Below are 21,354 nucleotides of genomic sequence, written 5' to 3'. Positions count from 1 at the left end.
ACCTCCCAATAGTTTTGATTTGCATTTCTCCAATAATCAGTGATGTTGAACATTTTTTTTCATGTGCTTGTTGACCATCTGTATATTTTCTTTGAGAAATGTCTATTCAGGTCTTTTGCCCATTTTTCTTTTTTTTTTTTTTTTTTGTCTTTTTGCCATTTCTTGGGCCGCTCCCACGGCATATGGAGGTTCCCAGGCTAGGGGTCCAATCGGAGCCGTAGCCACCGGCCTACGCCAGAGCCACAGCAACACGGGATCCGAGCCACGTCTGCGATCTACACCACAGCTCACGGCAACGCCGGATCCTTAACCCACTGAGCAAGGCCAGGGACCGAACCCGCAACCTCATGGTTCCTAGATGGATTTGTTAACCACTGTGCCACAATGGGAACTCCTTTTGCCCATTTTTCAATTGGGTTGTTGGGTCTTTTTTTTTCTTTTTTGCTGTTGATAAGTTTACATGCTTAAAGATAGCTGTGACCTCAAAAAAACTCTTTAATGTACAAGCCATTTGGAATCATTGAGCTTAATATTTTCCTCTACAGTGTATTAGTTTCCACATAAGAGCTGGGTGCCAAAGGTTAAGTGGCAATGAACTAAGAGCCAGGCTCTGGAATAAAATTACCTGGGTTCAAATTCCTCATCCGCCACGTCTAGCTGTGTGATCCTGGGCAAATGATGCAACCTCTCTGGGCTTGTATTTCTTCATATGTGAAATTGGGATGATTTAAAAAAACCTCACCCCACCTCATAGGGGATTCAAAAGTGCTTAGTATGGGATTTCCCGTCATGGCTCAGTGGAAATGAATCTGACTAGCATCCATAAGGATGCAGGTTTGATTTCCGGCCTTGTTCAGTGGGTTAAGGATCCAGCATTGCCGCGGGCTGTGGTGTAGGTTGCACATTCAGCTCAGATCCCGTTACTGTGGCTGTGGTGTAGGCCGGCGGCTATAGCTCCAATTCCACCCCTAGCCTGGGAACCTCCATATGCCGTGGGTGTGGACCCAAAAAGACAAAAGACAAAAAAAAAAAAATGCTCAGTATGGTTCCATTGCACATGGTGATAATTCAGTAAATGATTACTAATATATAGGGGTTTTTTTCCTTTGCTCAACCTGAAAAATGTTTTGTTTCTTATTCTAGGTAATTCAGTATTAATTTTAACATATTCGCTTTTTAACTTTCTATCATCCACTCAACAAATATTTATCAAGCACTTTAATCTGCCAGGCATTCCCATACGTGTCCAATACAGCCGTGAACAAGCCTGTCAGGGTCCTGCCCTCACGGAGCTGACGGTCTACTAGGGGAGACAGCCAGTAAGTAGAGAAATACAGGAAAAGCTCCATTGGGCGGGTGTTCGTAAGGGAACAGCTTTGCCATGGACGTTGCTGCCCAGGCCATATGGTACGGACAAGGTCAACTGCAGTCCAACCCAAGTCTCAGATGAATGCCCTGGGCCCTCCCGGGAACACAGGCAGCCTTGGGAGGAGCTGTCCCGAGGCCATTTGCCACCCACCTCCTCCTCCTTGGTTCCCGTGAGGCATGGGACTTTCAACCTGGCCACCCCACTCAGGGTGCAGCTGCAGGCTATGCAGTCATTTGGTTGGAGTGTGGAGCCCGGCTCCTCCACGGCAGGGCATCCCACCACTTGCGTCATCTCTCCTCTCTAGTTTCATGGCATCCTGTGGGACTGGGGATACAGGAAGCTGACATCGCGCTGGTCTTGGCTACGCTGCTAAATAATAAACTATCTGCATCCCCTCAGGCTTTCTGCTCCCCCCACCTCCCTGCCCCGCCGCTCGAATGGATGGCAGAGCAGCTCCAACTAGCAGCTGTGGTCGTAGCTGCCATTTAGGGAGTGCACTTGGGTCAGAGCTGAGGATCACGAGGAAACTAAAAGAGAAGTGATGAGAGAGCCTCTGAGGCTGCTGGGGAGGGAGACCAGGGAAGGGTTTGTCAAGGTGATCCTGAGCCAGCTGGGCCCATGGGTGGCGGGGGGGGGGGGGACGACTGAGTGACAGGCAGGGGGAACAGCAGTGGGAAGTGAATGTGCAAGGAGACGGAGGATAAATCCAGTTACACAAGTGGCCAGGGGCCAGTTTACACATGGGCTTACCCACCAGAGGATGGTTCGAGCTTTCAAGTGGTAAGGAGGCAAGTGATAAACAGCTAAACACGGGGGTTAGGGGCGCTGACCCTCTGAGTAGTCAAACAGCCACACAGAACCTTTTTTTTTTTTTTTGTCTTTTTAGGGCTGCACCGCGGCATATGGAGGTTCCCAGGCTAGGGGTCGAATCAGAGCTGTAGCCGCCAGCCTACACCACAGCCACAGTGACGCCAGATCCTTAACTACTGAGTGAGGCCAGGAATTGAACCCGCGTCCTCATGGATACTAGTCAGATTCGTTTCCGTTGAGCCACGACAGGAACTCCAAAAAGCCGCAAAGAACTTGGCAGTTCCACATGCTTGGGTTCAACCCACAGAGGACCCTGTAGCACTGTAGGTACTTATTGAAATATACCTGTGAATGTGGGCCTGCGCAGTTCAAAATCATGTTAAGGGCCAACTGTACCCTGACGTACGTTTTTTAGAAGATCATCATCCAAAAAGAGGAAAAGAAAACCCTAGAATGAAGAATGACCCTAAGTGCAATGCGGGGTAGGGATGGGGCTGACCGGTTCTTGTCCCTTTAAAAATGCAAATTAAACCATACCCCTCTCTAGGGAAACAACTCTCAAGTGCCTTCCCTCTGCGGAATGCGCGCCATCCGGCCTCCGTGTCACAGCCAATGGAGGGCCTGAGCAGTCCGGGGTCTGGCCGTGGCCTTCCTCTCCAATCCCAGCTCCTACCCCTCTCCTTACTCTTGTCACACGCTGACCTTCCTTCTCTCCCTCCAGCATCTCAGATGGCTTGTCCCCATCTCAGCCCCCTTTTGCATTTGCTGTTCTTACTGGAAGAACTCTGTGCTCCAACTCTTCCCTTTAGTGGTAGCTCGACCATGACCTTCCCCAACAGCCTGACCTAACATGGCGCCCAACCCGGGTCCCCAGCCCCTCCCACATTGCTGTTGGACAGCCTTCACAGCCTGCAACTATTTGAATTCGTCTATTTACTGTCACTTGCCCCAAGTGGAATGTAGCCCTTATGAAATCAGAAACCTTGCTCATCTTCCATAGTTCCTGGCACACTGTGGGTGCTTGGTGTGTTTCCAGAATCTCAAATGCAGGTAAGGACATTAAATGTTTAACTTACCAAACTAAAGAATCAGAGCAGTGGCGCAGATTATCTATAAATCTTTTTTATAAACGGGGGCCTACCTATATTTACAGGTATGACATGGACAACAGTCTAAGCATTCGCAATGTGGGAACCTGAGAGGTTTGACACAGGCACCTCCCAGGTGGCTAAGGTAAGCCCCAACACGCCCTCGGAGGGTAGTACTCCTAAAACAGTTCATGTTGCCCTTGGTCCTAAAATCAAGCAAAGGACATTTCATTTCACTGTCCTGTTTCCTCTGCACCACCGCATCCAATTAAACCTTACATTAAACCTTACAGTAAGCCTGTGGACAAGCCAGCATTATTTCTATTGATCAGTTGAGGAAATAGGTTCCAAAGTTAAGGGACTCGAGGTCACATAGCTAATAAGGAAAGGTCAGGATGGTCTAACCTAGAGCCCTTAGCTATTCACTCATTCATTCAACAACCAGCTGAGCTGCTACTACGTCTGAGGCACTAGCTATACATCACTGAACAATACAAATTCTTGTCCTCCTTTATCCTATGCACACGGAATTCCCTTGTGGTACAGCAGGTTAAGGATCTGGTGTTGTCACTGCAGTGGCTCCGGTCGGTCATTGCTGTGGCGTGGGTTCCATCTCCGGCCTGGGAACTTCCACGTGCCATGGGTGGGGCCTCAATAAGTAAATGAATAAAATATTTTATATGTAATAGTTCGAACCTCTTCATCTCTTTCCCTCCATCTTGCCCCTCCCCCTTCACTCTATTCTTCGATAAAATGAAAACACCCTTGCCCTCCTCATAAGGAACTTACACTCTAGAAGACAGGAAGGGGAGAGATAGGGTGAGTACAAATAGAAATGTAAATTATTCTGCAGGTTATTCAGTTATATCACCCAAAACTGCCAAGAGCCAACGATTTTTAACTACAAGAATGGTAATTTCATACGGTTCGACCTAACCCAAGGAGCCAAGTGCAACTGGAGAGAGGAGGTGAGGAGGGCCTACGGTGGGAGGCAGGATGCAGGGGAAGTGAGGTGGGAGGTGGCGGGCTGAGAAGACGACAGGGGTGAGGAATTATCCTGGCTATTATCTGCACGTATCTTGGCCTCACAGGATTATTAGGAAGACCTGATGAGATGACGAAAGTGAAAACATTTGTAAACTAGGAAGTTCTAGGTCTTTAACAAATTATTATTTAGTATCATTTAAAGATCCCTAGTTGCTGCTAGAAATTACAGCAGCTTTTTTATTATTTTTTTCTTTTTAGGGCTGCACCCGCGGCATATAGAGGTTCTCGGGCTAGGGGTCCAATTGCAACTACAGCTGCTGGCCACAGCCACAGCCACAGCCACGCCAGATCTGAGCCGCATCTGCGACCTACACCACAGCTCACAGCAACACCGGATCCTTAACCTGCTGAGCGAGGCCAGGGATCGAACCCACATCCTCATGGATACTAGTCGGGTTCTTAACCCACTGAGCCACAGTGGGAACTCCCCCAGCAAGCTTTTTTTAAAGGGATAAATATAGCTGGATGGCTTGCAAGGTTGCTAGTTCATACCTTACCTGGCAGAGAAGCAGTGAAGAATTTGAGTTTAAAACTTTTCTTCCTGCTCCCAGAAAACAAAAGATTTTATTACTGTTCTTTAGTCGACAGGGTACTTCTACACAAAGAAGGTTAATAGTATGTCTGAAAACAAACCGTGGAGATGCTTGTGGGGTTGCAATCTAACAGAATGCCGAGAGAGCCATGTGATTTTAGCATAGGCAAATATAGTAAACTATATACCACGTGTCTCAAATTGCATGTCTCCGAAGTAGGTAAGAATCTCAGTAGCTCCACCAACCCATTCTACCAGATAATCATTATTTTCTGTGCTTGGTAAAGATTACAATTAAACTAGCTACTAAAATTTAACAGACAGGGAAAAGTAGCCAACAGAAAACTACACCAGGTTAATTTGTAGAGAAACAACAGGCATGCATAGTTTCTTTTAAAGAGACAGCCTTTATTTTAAGGATTTTTACACTGACGAATTCAAAAATTGGTAGGTTTCTGGAATTTATGGGTCTGTACTTATTGACAACAACTCACCGGAAATAATCTGAACAAGAGAGAAAATACAGTCAATAGTGTTGAAACCTACTAAAATAATCCCAGGACATATTTTTTATTTGACATAACAATACCTCTAAGTGCTGTCACTGATATGAAACTGACTGCTTACTTTTCTAAACACACAGTGGTAATAATTAACAATATTCAATCACTTCTGTTCTTTCCTGAATATATAAAAATTAAAGTACCAATTAAAAAACTAATATATTCTTCTCTTTAAATGTTTCTTACAGATACGATTTCAATATTTTCATTCAATAGTGGTGTGGTTTAAGAGATTTTTCATTCACGAGTCAAACAACAATCCACCCAAAGGGAACCGATAGTCTATAGGCTCATAGTGCAAATAAAGAGTTCAGGAATGCAGCAACTGACATTTCTAAAATACAAAACGTAAAATTCTTAGAAGATAACATGCAATTAGCTCTACTAAGCAGCTGGCCACAGAACTAGAACATGTGATAACTTTACTGGTGATTTCAATGGGACTCCAGATGTTTCCAAACTCAACTTGAACTCTCCTCTTAGGCTTTGTATTTTGCTTTTCCAGTTTCACTAATGACACAAACATGCTACAAAATAAAACATCCAGAAATTCATCTTAGAAAAGTGTATTCAGAAATGAAAGGCAAGAACAGTCGTTTGCATGTCTTATGTGAATAGGATTACGCTGCAGGGGTTTGTACAAGACAAACAGAGGTTTGCGCTGCCTCCCGGATCTTCCTCACCCGGGTTCGCAAATGCGTTCTTGGGACTCCTGCCTCTGGAGTAGGAGGCGCGCATTTGAAGGCGAGTGAATTAAAAGACTTAAGCTGGTTCATTTATTTCTTACTTATGACCACATCTATCTTCTGAAATAATAATGGGACAGTTACTGTACATTAAAGCTGTTCAACTGTTTCAGCCAGAAAGAAGTGTCACCCTAGCCTGGCCAAGTGCCAGCTCTAAGGACGTCTGTACTCGACTACAGCTTTATGTGACTAATGGGAACCATCAGGCTGTTCAAATGATGAGGTGCTGGAAAGAGAAAACAATTCTTCTCTTTTGTAAATTGTTATATGGGTTCTGAAAAATGCGAGTGAGGAAAAGAAGCATCACTTACATTCAAGTCCCTGAAGTATTCATTGTAGTCAAGGGCATAGCCTACCACAAACTTGTCTGGAATTTCAAATCCAACAACTAAAAAGAATCATAATCCATCATTTAGATACAGAATACATCACTTTCAAATTGAATACATGCAAAGAGTCTCTAAAGCAACTTTAAACCATTTCATATAAAGCTTGTTTGGGTTAAAGATGGTTAAATGATTGACAAAAACGAATTCACTTACAGTCTGGTCTATAGCCAACACTTCGAGGGGTCCTTTTCACCAGCAAGCTGTGAATTATAAAATGTGACATGTGACACAGAGAGACACTGCAGGGCACTACAGAAGAGAACATTCATGTGCTGCAGCATGGTTTCATCTGCAGTTCAGCCCACCCTGGTCAGTTTTAATAAACCCAAAGAAAGACTGAAATGGAGAGCTCAATCCCAGGGGTCCCTGGGCAGGGGGTGCTGTGGGTTCACATGACAGAGGAGGCCTTGGATTCATCTCCACCTGGAACATGATGGACCATTCTGAGGGCTGCCCCCGACTCACTGGGCGGCTGAATGGGTGGGGAACGCCAATTGAGCAAGGTGACCAGATAGAGGCTCTCAGTCCCAAATTCCTGGGAAATACAGTCACCAAGCCACCAATGGGTGTGGGAGAGGTGAGTATCACCTCCGGCTGAAAAATAAGTAGCAGGGTGAAGGAGCTAGTATTTAATTTTGAGAGCAGAACCTGCAGGTAGGATGCGTCAACTCTAACAAAGTCTCATTCATAACCCAAGCACTCCCTGCTGAAATTTTTCAACCATTTAAAAAATCTGTAACGGTGTTTTGAAAGCCTTTACATATGTTAATAAGGGCAGTCCCGATACAACTTAAGATTTCATACCTTCCTAGATAAATATATTAAAAGGGCTCGAAAGGACTTAAAAGGATGCTCAACCTTAGCTGCACATTAGAGGAAACTTTAAAAAATATGTAACAAAACTCAGATACCCAGGCCATACCCCTGACCACTCACATCAGAATCTCGGGGGGTGGGACACAGATATAGGTGGTTTTGTGTTTCAAACTCATGGATGACTCCAACGCACAGCCCAAATTGAGAAGCACTGGCCTAAGCAAGCAAGTCCCTCGTGAGTCTCCTTCTAGGAATCAGAAGGCATACCTGGACTCGATTTCCACTCAGAAAGGAAATAACGAACCAATCAGAGCAAACACCCAGCCATGTACCTCACTCATCCAGGAACAATCCAGAAAAGGTATCATTAAATGCAGTGCAAGCTGTACTGAGAGTTCTGGGGAACCTGGCACCTCATATGCCTATAGATCTGAATGAATTATTTTGAAATAATTGCAGATGCATAGGAAGTTGCAAAAAAAAAAAAAAAAAAAGGCAAAGGGAGGGCCTGCGTGCCCTTTCTCCAGTTTCCCCCAATGAACATCACACATAACTGTAGTGGATGCCCACACCCAGGACGTGGACACTGCTGACCTTATCCAGATTTGTATGTGTGTGGTTCTACGCAGTTTTCTCACATATGTGGAGAAACCATGTAGCCACCACCACCAGGATGCAGGACTTTCCATCACACCTGGCGTTCTCTTGCTACCTCTTTATTTATAGTCACATTCACCCATCACCCCTAACCCCTGGCAACCATTAATCTGCTCTCCATTTCTACCATTTTGTCACTTGAAGAAGGTTGGATAAACGGAATCATATAGTACAGTACTCAATACAGTACAGTACAGTATTGAGATGGGCTTTTATTGGTACAATTCCCTTGAGGCTCTTCCAGGTCGTTGTGTGGCTCAACAGTTTGTTCCTTGTTAGTGTTGAGTAGGATTCCCCGGTAGGGTGGCCCACAGTTATTTTGACCAGTCACCCACTGAAGGACAGTTTGGTTCTTTCCAGTTTGAAGCCATTACAAATGAAGCTGCCATGAACACTGATAGGCAGATTTTTATGTGGACATTAAGTTCTCATTTCTCTGGGATTAACGCCTAGACTGCAACTGCTAGAGTTGTATGGTAGTCACATGTTTACTTTCTTAAGAAACTGCCAAACTGTTTTCCAAAGTGGCCATAGCATTTGACATGCCTGTTGGTTAATAGTTTTTAATTAAACTTTTTTTTTTTTTTGTCTTTTTGCCTTTTCTAGGGCTACTCCCCTGCCATATGGAGGTTCCCAGGCTAGGGATCGAATCGGAGCTATAGCCGCCGGCCTACACCACAGCCACAGCAACATGGGATCCAAGCCATGTCTGTGACCCACACCACAGCTCACAGCAACGCCGGATCCTTAACCCACTGAGCGAGGCCAGGGATTGAACCCGCAACCTCATGGTTCCTAGTTGGATTCGTTAACCACTGAACCACGACGGGAACTCCATAATTAAAAAAAATTTTTTTTGCTCTTTTTTAGGGTGGCACCTGAGGCATATGCAAGTTCCCAGGCTGGGGGCAGAATCGGAGCTACAGCTGCCGGCCCACACCACAGTCACGGCCACACAGGACATGTGCCACGTCTGTGACCTATGCCACAGCTCACGGCAACGCTAGATACTTAACCCACTGAGCAAGGCCAGGGATCGAACCCACATCCTCATGGATACTAGTCAGGTTCGTTACTGCTGAGCCACAATGGGAACTCCCTTTAATTAAACTTTTAAGTTAAGAAGCTTTCTGGTCATTCTTAAACCTGCACTGAATAAAAAGAATAAGCTTGACACTTACTCTTGTTATGCACAAAGCATGTATACACATACACTACATAAAGATATATAATATATCTGTGATATTAAAATGTAATGGTAAGGAAGAGATGAGGAAAAAAGAAGGCTGAGAAACAACTCAAACACCTGACTTGGGCCAGCTCCATCACTAAGAAATGACCTAGGTATTCTGTTTACACTTCACACCTCCAGCCACAGGAAATAGCTCTCTTGAGGCAGCCTATCTCAGTTTCACAGCATATTCCAAGAAAGAGGCACAAAAGAGCATCTGGAGGAGCCCGAGCCACAGTAGGGTGACATTTAAAACCCTAAAAGCATGGAGAGAAATAAGCAAGTGCACTGACGGGTTTACAGGAAACTACTTAGTGCCCTCAAATGCATCATTTATACACACTCAGCATGCCTGTCCCCAGTCCATTTAAAGTAAAAGCTCACTTGACAATACACTTGCACCAGCTGTCAGAAAAGCCCCCGCGGACAAACTGCTGACATATGACTCAGTAGGAGGCTTACTGGGATTCAAAGACACTGGGCAGATATTCTCATCCTTCAAAAGGTTTATAAAAACTGGTTAATCATTTAGGAAAAAAAAAAAGTTAGATCAGTATGTGACCCCTACACAAAAACTGCAGATTGGTCAAACATTAAAAACAACAACAACAACAAAAAAACACCCAGGGATGTCACTGGACAAAAAGCTTAAAATAATAAGGTATGAACTCTGAGCCAGGTTGCCTGGGTTCAAATCTCCCTGCTACAGTGTTTTAGCTCTGTGCCTGTGTGGCTAACCCCCTATGCCTTGGTGTCCCCCCATCTGTGAAGTGGGGTAACAGTCTATCACAGAGCTGTCAGGGAGTGAAACCCCCATCAAGGATAAACATGGGTAGAACTAATGAAGCAAAAGCCAAACAGCGTAGGTCAGACCAGGAGGTGAGGCTGGCTTAGAAGACAGGAAACAGGCACTGCACATTTCCCATGTGGCTACAAAACCTGATGCATCACTGGTTCCAGGAGCTCAGGAGCGCCAGGGCCCACCCCTTCCTGCCACTGCCTAAGCCCTCTTTAGGATCCTTGGTCTCAGTTTTGCAAAGAGGCCAAAAATCCTCTGCCATGCTACTCAGGACAAGTTGACGCCATTATCAGATTGCTGAAAAACCAAATGTTAGGAACATTAGGCAATAAGGTGACTGCACGGAAAGGCTTTAACACATGACAAATTATTTACAAAGGACACTTACTGATTCTTATTTGAGATTATATTACGTTTTGAAGATAAAGAAAACTGGAGTTCCCATTGTAGCTCAGCAGTAACGAACCAGACTAGTATCCATGAGGATGCAGGTTCGATCCCTGGCCTCGCTCAGTGGGTTAAGGATTCTGCATTGCCATGAGCTGTGGTGTAGGTCACAGATGTGGCTCGACTCTGGCGCTGCCGGCAGCTGTAGCTCCGCTTTGACCCCTAGCCTGGGAACCTCCACATGCTGTGGGTACGGTCCTAAACACACACACACACACATACACACACACACACACACACACACACACACACAAAAAGAGTTGAGAGAACTTACCCTATAAAGAAGCAATTACTTAATCCTTTTTCAACTGAGGAAAGGAGATATATCAAAATGTTATGTACATACCTTGCAACCTTGACCATCTTTGGATTATGCTGCTTGACCAAGGAAAGCAAGGTTTGCATTGTTTTGCCAGTGTCAATTATATCCTTTAAAAAAAGGGAAGACATTTAAATGGTAAATAAAACCATCATAGCTTAAAATTCATTATTATATAAACACAAAATACCCAAATCCCACGTATAACTGGAATAATGCCATTTTTTTTAGTGTAGTAATTCTCACCACAATTCATACTGAGATATTCTAGAACCTGTAAATTTAGCTCTCAGCAAGCAGTAGGAATGCTAGTCCTCAGGGTTGGATTTTATAGACATCAAGAGGTCAATGACAGCTAATTTAAATATATATATACTTTCATATATATATATATATACTATACAAGTATGCATACACACATATTAGAGAGTTGTGTGATGCTGCCCTTTATTATAAAAGATATAGGGGATTTTCATATATTCAAGATCAGGATACTCTCCCTTCAACTCTCAGATGCAGGTGGTAAGAGATCACACCGAGAAACACTGCTTTATATCATCTTAAAAGGATCCAGAGTAATAAGGTTTTTACCATGTAGAATGACTACATGAAAGTGAATCTTAGCAATTTAGTCAAAAGTAGGACATTATTTAAAACAAACCCATGTTTAACTGCGAAATTATTTCTTAAACCAAAACCCTAATGCTCTTCAATGAAAACACTCTCTACAGAATGGTATAAAGCAGTGTTCACAAAGTGGGGCTTTAAGTCATCAGAAACATCGGGGCTGGGGATTTGTGAAAAATGCAGATTTCTGGGCTGTGGCAGACGGAATTCTGATAGCCCTCAGGACTTCCGCCCCCTGGTGTACACAGCCAGAATAACCCCGCCCTGAATGTGAGTGGGACTTGTGAAATGACAGGCTAGTCATTAGGTTATGTTAGACAGGAGAGCTGGAGCAGCCTGGAGAGATGCTGCTGGTTTTGAAGAAGTCAGCTGCCATGTGAGAAGGCCATGGGCCAGCAAGAAAATGGGGCCCTTAGTCCTGCAACCAGAGGAACTCAGTTCTGCCAACAAACTGAGTGAACTTGGAGGAGGACCGAGAGCCACCAGTGAGGCAGGAGCCCCAGCTTTGATTTCAGCCTCATGAGAACTGGGGCATAGGACAAAGCTAGCCTGCACTCAGGGCTCCTGACCCCTAGGACAGGAGACAATAAAGCTGAGACAATAAATATAGACTATTTTAAGCTAAGTTTGTGGTGATGTGTTAGGTGGCACTTTACCACAGACAAAGTGAATCAATCTAAAGTGGAATTAGTGAATGTACATTTAAAAAAACAACCAGTTTCCAGGGATGACTCATGGACAAAAACCCTTGGAAAAGGATGTTATTTGTTTATTTTTTAATCTGTAAGCGAAAGTTTCTAAAAACCCTGACGACAACAAAAATGAATTAGGGGTTATTGTTGCTCTTAAGCCTTACACCATTCTACATACAAGAGTGAGAACTCAGCCTTTGGTGGGAGTACAAAGCACACGACCACTATGGCGAGTCATTTGTCAATAACGGCAAAACTGAAAACGTACAAACGCTATAACCACTCATTCCACTTCTAAGTGCCTGTATCCAGAGCGAACTCACACCCCTGCACACAGGATACTGCAAAAGGATGCTCTTAGCAGCCCTGTTATAGTAGGAAAAATTGGAAGCAAGCTCCCTAATTGCAGGGCAATAAATAGGTTGATTTGTACACTGCAATGCTATGAAGGATTAAAGCCAAGGAACTCTCTATGTCTCAACATGAATAACCTCAAAACCAATTTCGAGTGAGAATAACAAGTTGCAAGAGAGATACAGAGTGCAGCACCATATAAATTATCAAAAAATATATTTTGTATATGGCTAGACATGTGTAATAGAAGCATAAAAACATGGATGGGAATAACACCTGCAACTTTAAAAGAAATTTTAAAAAGTCAAGCCACAAAGAGAGGGTTAAGAAATACACCAAAATTTTTTTCATTATCTAGTAAGAATAAATCACTAAATATTTCTTACAAAAAAACACACCCTCACTCCCTTGTAACACAAGCCCACCGTTAAAACTGATGAGAAGGAATTTCTTTCCCTGGGTTACCTTTAGGACTGTGCATACCAAGTCAGAAAATCATAAACACCATATTGAAAGTATGTAAAACTTACTTCAACAATCAAGACATTCTAGAAGAAAAAGAGAAATTAAAATCAAGACAATGAATCAGACAGTGTTTCCAATTATAATTCAAATCACAACAGAACAAACTCTAACGATTTATCCAAATCTTGTTTTAAGAATCCTTTACTATACTGGAGTTCCCTTGTGGTGCAGTGGATTAAGGATCCGGCACTGTCGCTGCTGCAGCTCAAGTCACTGCTGTGGTGTGGGTTTGATCCTTAGCCTGGGAACTTCCTCATGCCACAGGCGAAGCCGATAAGAAAATACTTTACTTTATCAAACCCTGATTTAAACAAGTGGGCCATGGAGTTCCCGTCGTGGCGCGGTGGTTGACGAATCCAACTAGGAACCATGAGGTTGTGGGTTCCATCCCTGGCCTTGCTCAGGGGGTAAAGGATCCGGCATTGCCGTGAGCTGTGGTGTAGGTTGCAGACACAGCTCGGACCCTGTGTTGCTGTGGCTGTGGCGTAGGCCAGCGGCTACAGCTCTGATTCGATTCCTAGCCTGGGAACTTCCATATGCCATGGGAGTGGCCCAAGAAATGGTAAAAAGACAAAAATAAATAAATAAATAAACAAGTGGGCCATCTATTAGGATTTGGAATTCATTAATAAGAAATTTTCAGAGCAATGGAATTTTTAAAAATAAAATTTGACCCATACGTTCATGTTTTAAAAGTTTTCATTACTTAAAGAGAGGTCTAATCTTGGGCAAATCACAAAACTGCTCTAGGCCTCAGTTTCCTATATGTAAAATGAGGAACTTGAACTAGTATGTGTCTTCCAAGCCTAACATTCAAAAACTCTAATTTGTATAATAACTCCAAAATCAGATATTTACTTTACCATATGGAATCCAATTCGAAACCCATTTCCTCAGTAGGCTGAGACTGATCTGCATTTTCTGGATGTGTTCATGTTCTTGGACTACACTTAAGAAAGATAACAGGGCTTCCTTCCAATTTCTACCTCTCAGAATTTTAGAGCTGGAAGAACCCTGAGAGCAAATACTGTCTAACAGTTACCTCCAAGGTCGAGGTAACTGTCCTATCTATGCTTGGCAGTGAGGAAGCACGTCACACACTGGGTATATTCATTGTCACAAGAAGATTCATGTTCTACTGTTTACCTGTAGTTCTCATTTCTCTGTCACATACCTATAGCATCAGAATTTTAATGTTCTATATACTCTTAGGGCACACAAGATCCACTGGGTTAAAAGAAATATTAGCACTTTTGTAAAACTTCAACTTATTTACTCTGTAATTTATACTTATAACTGCATGTATTTATAATATACATTATATTACTATTATAGTCCATATATAATGTACTCCTTTCCTCATATCACAACCAATCTGTTTTCAAAAGATACTGTAACCTAAATCTTTAGGAAAATTGAATATACAGTTGACCCTTGAACAAAAAGGGAGCCAGGGCCACTGACCCTCCGCACAGTTGAAAATCCACATAGAACTTCAGTTGGCCCTCCCTACCCACAGTTCCTCCGTATTCAGATTCGACCAATCGCAGATCATGTAGCAGTGTACTAGGGCTTTACTGAAAAAAATTCACATGCAATGGACTCACACAGTTCAAACCTGTGTTGTTCAAGGGTCAACTGTAGTCGATTAATGAACCAATAATTGTTTCACCACCTACCACATGGTTCTTTCTCAGCTGAAGTATAACATCAGTAACTGTGGCTCACTGATGCTGCGATTTTTACCATGGGATGGAGTTATAGTTTGAAAATAGCACTGAATTATGACACAGAGAAACAGGACTCTAGTCTTGGCTCTAATACTAAGTAGATGCACAACTTTGATTAAATCATAATCATAGCTTTTTAGTAGCATGTGACAGTTTATACAAATCAAAGTCTGTAGAGATTAAATATTTGTCCAACACAAAACTGTAGCATCCAGAGTACATCATCGCTACTGTTTAAAAAAAAAAGAATGAGAATTGCTACCATTACTGAGAGCTTATTTTACATCAAACAGTAACGTCCTTAGTTAATAAATGAAAAAAAAAAACCAAAACCGAGGCTCACGTCAAATGACTTGCCTAAAGTCATAAAAATAGCCAAGTGGTAGAGGATAGATTTCAAGAGGGGTTTTCAGGGTCCAAAACCCATATTCCCAACCACTACCTGGAAAAGAAGGGACAAGTATGCATATACATACATATCTGCACACACACAGTATCCCCAAGAGATGAACTGAAATAGAAAGTCTAAGTAACCCATAATTTCACCACCAAGAAATAACTGCACCCAACTTCTGTGTCTTGATTTTTTTCCACAATAAATGTGCTTTACTGTGACTATCATGAAAAGAAAGTTATTTTAGAAGCAGAGACCTTTTAAGATCAGAGAGCCATGAAGTGGGACAGAGCCATTAGGTGGGAAAGGCAAGGTCAAATGGAATCACAGAAAGCTTTGATGGCTAGGCTCCTTCCAGCACTAAAAACTGATTATAGGAGTAAGGGCTTCAAATGACTTCTAAATATGGGCAAAACATGCTGAAAGGGAAGGAGGATAGGTCTGGCAGGAAGGGAAAAGAGTCAACAGATTATAATTTCTCCTTTGAAGTTTTCAAAAGATGTTGAGGAAGACAACACTAGTTTGGCACGACCCTGATAATGGGACCACAGACTATGACACAAGTGTTGTATGTTAAAGTTGCTTTACAGATGCTCAGTCAAGTAAGCTAGAAACACTAAAATCTAAAAGCCAGAGGAAGAAAAGCACTTTGGAGCCAGACAGATCTATCTGCATTTAATTTCAAGCTCTACCACTTAACTGGCAGTGTGACCTTGGCCAAATCTTTTGACCTTGCTAATAAGTGTCTTAGTTTCCCAATCCGTAAAATGGGGGTGAAGAAAATCTACATTACAGGATTCTTAGGAAACTTTTATGAGATTATGTCATTCTATTTGGCATTGTGTCTATAAGCAAAAAAATAACTGCCAGCTGAAAAAAATGTACCTTTCCATCATTTACCACTGGTTACTCAGAAATCATTACAGTGTTATCAGAAGAATAATACTGAAATAGCTTAAAAGCTCTACTATCTCAGCCAAATATCTACACTGGAAGAATTTTAACATATTTAAAACTCTCTGTACTAAGTGTTCTAACTACCAGGAACTGTTGTGAGAGCTCTACAACCAGTCTATCACTCAATCCTCTTAAGTCACTGAGGTGGCTGCCACTGTCACCTCACTTTATAGATATATGGGAGACAGAGAAGTTAAATAACCTGTGCAGGGTCACATAGTTGGGAAGTACTGAGCTGGGATTTGAATCAAAGCTGTCTGGTTCCAGAGCCCACACATTCAGCCACCACATTATACTGTTTCTCTACTTTTTTTTTTTTTTTTTTTGTCTTTTTGTCTTTTTAGGGCCGCACCCATGGCATATTGAAGTTCCCAGGCTAGGGGTCGAATCGGAGCTGTAGCTGCTGGTCTATACCACAGCCACAGCAACACCAGATCCAAGCCACATCTACAACATCTCATGGCAACGCCGGGTCTTTAGCCCACTGAGCGAGGCCAGGGATTGAACCTGCGTTCTCAGGGATGCTAGTCAGATCCGTTTTCCACTGAGCCACAAGGGGAACTCCCCATTTCTCTACCTTTTAAGAAACCTATATGCGTGGTCTATTTTTAAAAAGAAGACTGTGCTTCCCAGATATATATTTTTGAAGGAACCCAAATTAGAGCCCCACAGAGGCAGACCAGCAGTACTTGGCAACCCAAACTTCATGTTTATTGTTGAATTCTGCTGCCTCTTTGCTATATGACCTAGAGAAAGATACCTGACAGTTTTTAACGGTTAAATAACCTTTGCGTGCCTAAGTAACTATCTAAACTGCCTCTTGGTGATGGATTGAAAGCAGTGTTACTCATTGACTCCTGGTATGGAGTACTTTTTCCCCCTCCAGGATACATACCTTTCCAGTTAAAGTTGAGAGATCATCTCCACCAATTACTTTTATATCGCCCGTTGACTGGTCATTCTAGTTAAAAAAAAAAAAGATAATAAATGTATATGTATATCCTTCTATGTATACACAAACATTTCAAATTATCAAATGGGAACGAGAAGATTTAGGGAGTTAGCTATCTAATGTCATAGCATTATGGTATTCTCAATGATACAAACTGTAAGAATTACATTTCTAGAAATGAATGACTAGGTAACGTTCCACCAGAGATTAGTAAAAATTAAGAAGTGCTAACTGGCCACTGCCGAGTCAATGCTTTTAAGAGTCCTAAAAATAGGGTACACCATTTTTGAGTGGGCAGTATTATAGCAGCCGCCATCTTCAGTCTCAGTAATTTCTGAACCAGGAAAGAAGTTATTAGCATGACAGGTGTCTGGTTCTGGCCCTGGACCATTCCCATGAGTCAGTCGAGTTGTAGGGTCTGGTCTGTGTCACCAACAACTCCAAATGTATTTCCCTCACAAGTCTAGCCCAGGCCCAGGCCATTTTCAGCATAGTCTGGGAAGTCAGGTCTGATCAGTAGTCCTTTAAGGCACATCTCTTGGGCTGCCAGTTTTCTGCTATCACAGAATCTAGTAGAAACCCTTAAAGGAGTTTCAAAAGGGAATGTTCCATACCCACCGTAATTGGTGGTGATAACGATCATAATTTGGCTGTGCTGGATTCAAGACAGAAAACTGAAAGAGCAGGTGAATGAAGGAAAGCGCTTAGACTTGCCCTACCAAAGAGCAAACCACACCAAAGCTATGGCAATTACCATGGGACTGTGCCAGCAGAGTCATATACACAGAGATCAAGGAACAGAATAGAGCCCAGAAACAGACCCAGAAATATGTGAGGATTTAGTATATGATACAGATGGTATTGCAAGTCAGTAAGAAAAGGATACATTATTCAATAAATGGTGTTTCATCAACTAGTAATCCATTTGGGGGGAAAAATGTATGATCCCTACCTCACAGCATACACAAAAATAAATTCCAGATGGATTAAAATATAAACGTAAAAAACAAAACCATAAGCAGACTGGAAGAAAATGTAGGATATTTTCACATTCTCAGTGAGAGTAAAAACCTAGGCGTGACATGAACCCCAAGTGAAAGAAAATATCTGTAACAAATATTTCTATTATACATTGGGCTCCAACAATAAGACTCCAAGAGAAAAATGGGGAACAAACACAAATAAGTAATTCACAGAAAAAGCCATAACATCTAAAATGATTATGTGAAAAACAGATACTCAATGTAATTCTACTGTCCAGCCCTTCATGCTGGCAAAACTTGAGTGAGAGGCAATAAGCACCCTGTTGTTGGTGAGTGTATAAATTAGTATAGTGTCCTTTGAAAAAGACAGAGCATCCCTATTAAAACTGGAAACATGCATGCCATTTGCCCTGGCAACCCCACTTCCACGAATCAATGCTACAAAAGCGCAGGTGTGCAAAGGTACATACAAGGATGTTTGCTGTATCAACTGTTATAAAAAACAAAAATTGAAGACAACCAACATGTCTATTAACAGGGAGCTATTTAATTTAGGTATATATGCACAATGTAACACTGTGTAGCTATTAAAAAGAATCTGATAATCTATACATATGGATATGAACAATGGTAACTAAAAATACCAAATTGTAAAGCGATGTGTTGCCTGTGAAACCACTTCTGTTCAGCATTTTTAAAAAAGTTTATAACTGCAATTACTCCTGAGTAGTGAGAAGGGATAAGGAGACTTTTTACCTTTACCTAAGGCATACCTCAGTAATTTGGGGTTTAGTTCCAGGCTATTCTGACAAAGTGAGTATCACAATAAAGCGAGTCACATGAATTTTTATGGTTTCCCAGTGCATATAAAAGTTATGTTTAGGAGTTCCCATTGTGGCTCAGTAGAAATGAATCTGAATAGCATCCATGAGGATGCAAGTTCGATCCCTGGCCTTGCTCAGTGGGTTAAGGACCCGGTGTTGCCATGAGCTGTGGTGTATGTTGCAGATGCGGCTCAGATCCCGTGTTGCGTGGCTGTGGTGTAGGCCAGCAGCTACAGTTCTGATCAGACCCCCTAGCCTGCAAATCTCCATATGCCATAAGTGTGGCCCTAAAAAGACGAAAAAAAAAAAGTTATGTTTACACTATACTGTAGTCTATTAAGTATGCAATCACAACATGTCTAAAAAAACAAAGCACATACCTTAATTTTAAAATACTTTATTGCTAAAAATAAAATCCTCTGATCCTTCAGGGAGTCATAATCTTTTAGCAAGAGTAACATCAAAGATCACTAATCACAGATCACCATAACAAATATAATAATAATGAAAAAGTTTGAACTATTGGGAGAATTGCCAAAAAGTGACAGAGACACAAAGTGGCTAAGTGCTGCTGGAAAAATGGCATCAATAGACTTGCCTGACAAAGAATTGCCACAAACCTTCAATTTATAAAAAATGCAGTACCTGCAAAGCACAATAAAGTGAGCCATGCCTGTACCTCTGTTTTTGTCCTATGCTTCTATGTATTTGTCCATTTCTTTATGGAGTGTTATTTTTGAAAAGCACAAATGGGCCAACAGTATACAATGCTGCAAGCTAAAGAGAAGATACATGAGTATGATTTCCAACATCAAAAAACTCCTGTATATTACTTCTCATCTTAAGGAAATTTTGGACATCTCTTATTCTAACTTAAACCTAATTTCAAACACAGAGAATTAATAGCAAAAAAAAAAAAAAAAAAAACCTGACAAAACCTGAAGCTTTCAATGAGTGAATCTTTTCTTTAATTTTATTTTACTTTTTAAATTATTTCCCCAATACAATTTTTTTTTCTACTGTACAGCATGGTGAATCTTATTAAAAGATTTACACTGTAAATCTAGTGAAATAGTGACATCTTCTGTAGAAGTTTGGTATTACAGTTCAACTTCAATTGGGACCCGTTTTTAGAGGGAAGGAATAACTGAGAACTGAAAAGCATGGAGGTGTGGAAAAAACCCAGGCAATGGTGACAGCGTAAGAGACAGAAAACTTCAAGCATTCAAGCACTGCTGCTCTCCGAGACCTAAATCTCCATCTTCCTGTTCACCCCAAGGGTTTTAGCTTCTGAGGCTTCTTTCCTGGAAATACAGCCACCTTTCATTTTTTATTTGTATTTTATTTGTGTTTATTTGTATTTCTTTTTATTAAAAAGTATTGATTTGCAATGTTGTGCCAATTTCTGCTGTATAGCACAGTGACCCAGTCATATATACAAACGCATATATATATACATATATACATATATATACACACAATCTTTTTCTCATAGTATCTTTCATCACATTCTATCCCAAGAGATTGGACGTACAGCCACCGTTTAAATGGAAATTAGTATAGAAGATTCATTGAAGAAAAACATTACAGTCCACTGTGCTAGAATGCAGGTACAAGCGCCCAAACTGCATGCAAATAGCACCCATGGACCAATTACTCCACCAGAGGATTTCCCCTCGCTACCTCCCTTCCTGCCCAGAACAAGCGTCCCGCTGTATCCCTGCTTCGCGTCATTACTGAGTGACTCTTCCGGGCTTCATCTTTAATGAGACGGCGGAACTGGCATGGGGGAGGGGAAAGCCCCCACCCCCACCCCCAGCCAGAGAGCCCAACCTGTCCTTTTAACTCAGAATGTCACTGTCAACTACGTAAAATTATCAGAGAAGCTCTTTGGGTCTACATACATATACCCCTAGTATTTGTGTTTCTGTTTTTATCTACCTTTCTTGAGTCCAGGTGGAAAAAAATGAGAAGGGAAACAGGAAGGAACTTGGTTTATTCCTATTTGTCTACCCCTAGAAATTTTGAAAACCTCCAGGCAGCAACCAGAACTGCAGCTTGGTATAGGAAGAGGCCAGAAAGCTGTGTGAAAACACGTAGTAAGTGGGCTGCAAAAGAATGGCTTGCAACCGACAGGTTGAGACCCTAAGAAGACAATGTACAGAGACTAGTCACCAAACCTGGACCCCCAGGAGGGTGAGACTAGGAGTATTACTGAGCTAGGAAGTCCAGGCTTAGCACCATGGAGCTTGCTTTCTGCAGGGAACTTTTTTTTTTTTTTTTTTTTTGCTTTTTAGGGCCGCACCTGTGGCATATGGCGGTTCCCAGGCTAGGGGTCGAATCGGAGCTGTAGCTGCCAGCCTACCACAGCCACAGCAACGCCAGATCCAAGCTATGTCTGCGACCCACACCACAACTCACGGCAACGCCGGGTCCTTAACCCGCTGAGCAAGGCCAGGGACCGAACCCGAAACCTCATGGTTCCTAGTTGGATTCGTTTCTG

General features: G+C 42.3%; 1 protein-coding gene across 4 annotated transcripts in view; it reads right to left on the bottom strand.

The window, feature by feature from the left end:
- Positions 1–5,233: 5,233 nt before the first annotated feature.
- Positions 5,234–21,354, bottom strand: part of HPRT1 (hypoxanthine phosphoribosyltransferase 1) — a 36,724-nt gene continuing 20,603 nt past the window's right edge. For 3 of the 4 annotated variants that reach the window (XM_085006337.1, XM_085006338.1, XM_085006339.1), the window contains 6 exons: positions 16,988–17,053; positions 13,017–13,034; positions 10,841–10,923; positions 6,698–6,744; positions 6,467–6,543; positions 5,234–5,936 (listed from right to left, as the gene is read on the bottom strand). In XM_085006337.1, coding sequence (XP_084862463.1) covers positions 5,889–5,936; positions 6,467–6,543; positions 6,698–6,744; positions 10,841–10,923; positions 13,017–13,034; positions 16,988–17,053 — 339 coding nt within the window. In that variant the 3' untranslated portion in view covers positions 5,234–5,888. The remainder of the gene's footprint in view (positions 5,937–6,466; positions 6,544–6,697; positions 6,745–10,840; positions 10,924–13,016; positions 13,035–16,987; positions 17,054–21,354) is intronic. The other variant, NM_001032376.2, reaches the window with a different exon arrangement.

This window comes from Sus scrofa, chromosome X, assembly GCF_054392235.1.
Source record: "Sus scrofa isolate SSC_HxYL_T2T_F1_AM1 chromosome X, Sscrofa_HxYL_maternal_Yorkshire_Landrace_v2.0, whole genome shotgun sequence".
Taxonomy (NCBI): Eukaryota; Metazoa; Chordata; class Mammalia; order Artiodactyla; family Suidae; genus Sus; species Sus scrofa.
This window is presented reverse-complemented; position numbering and strand designations above follow the sequence as displayed.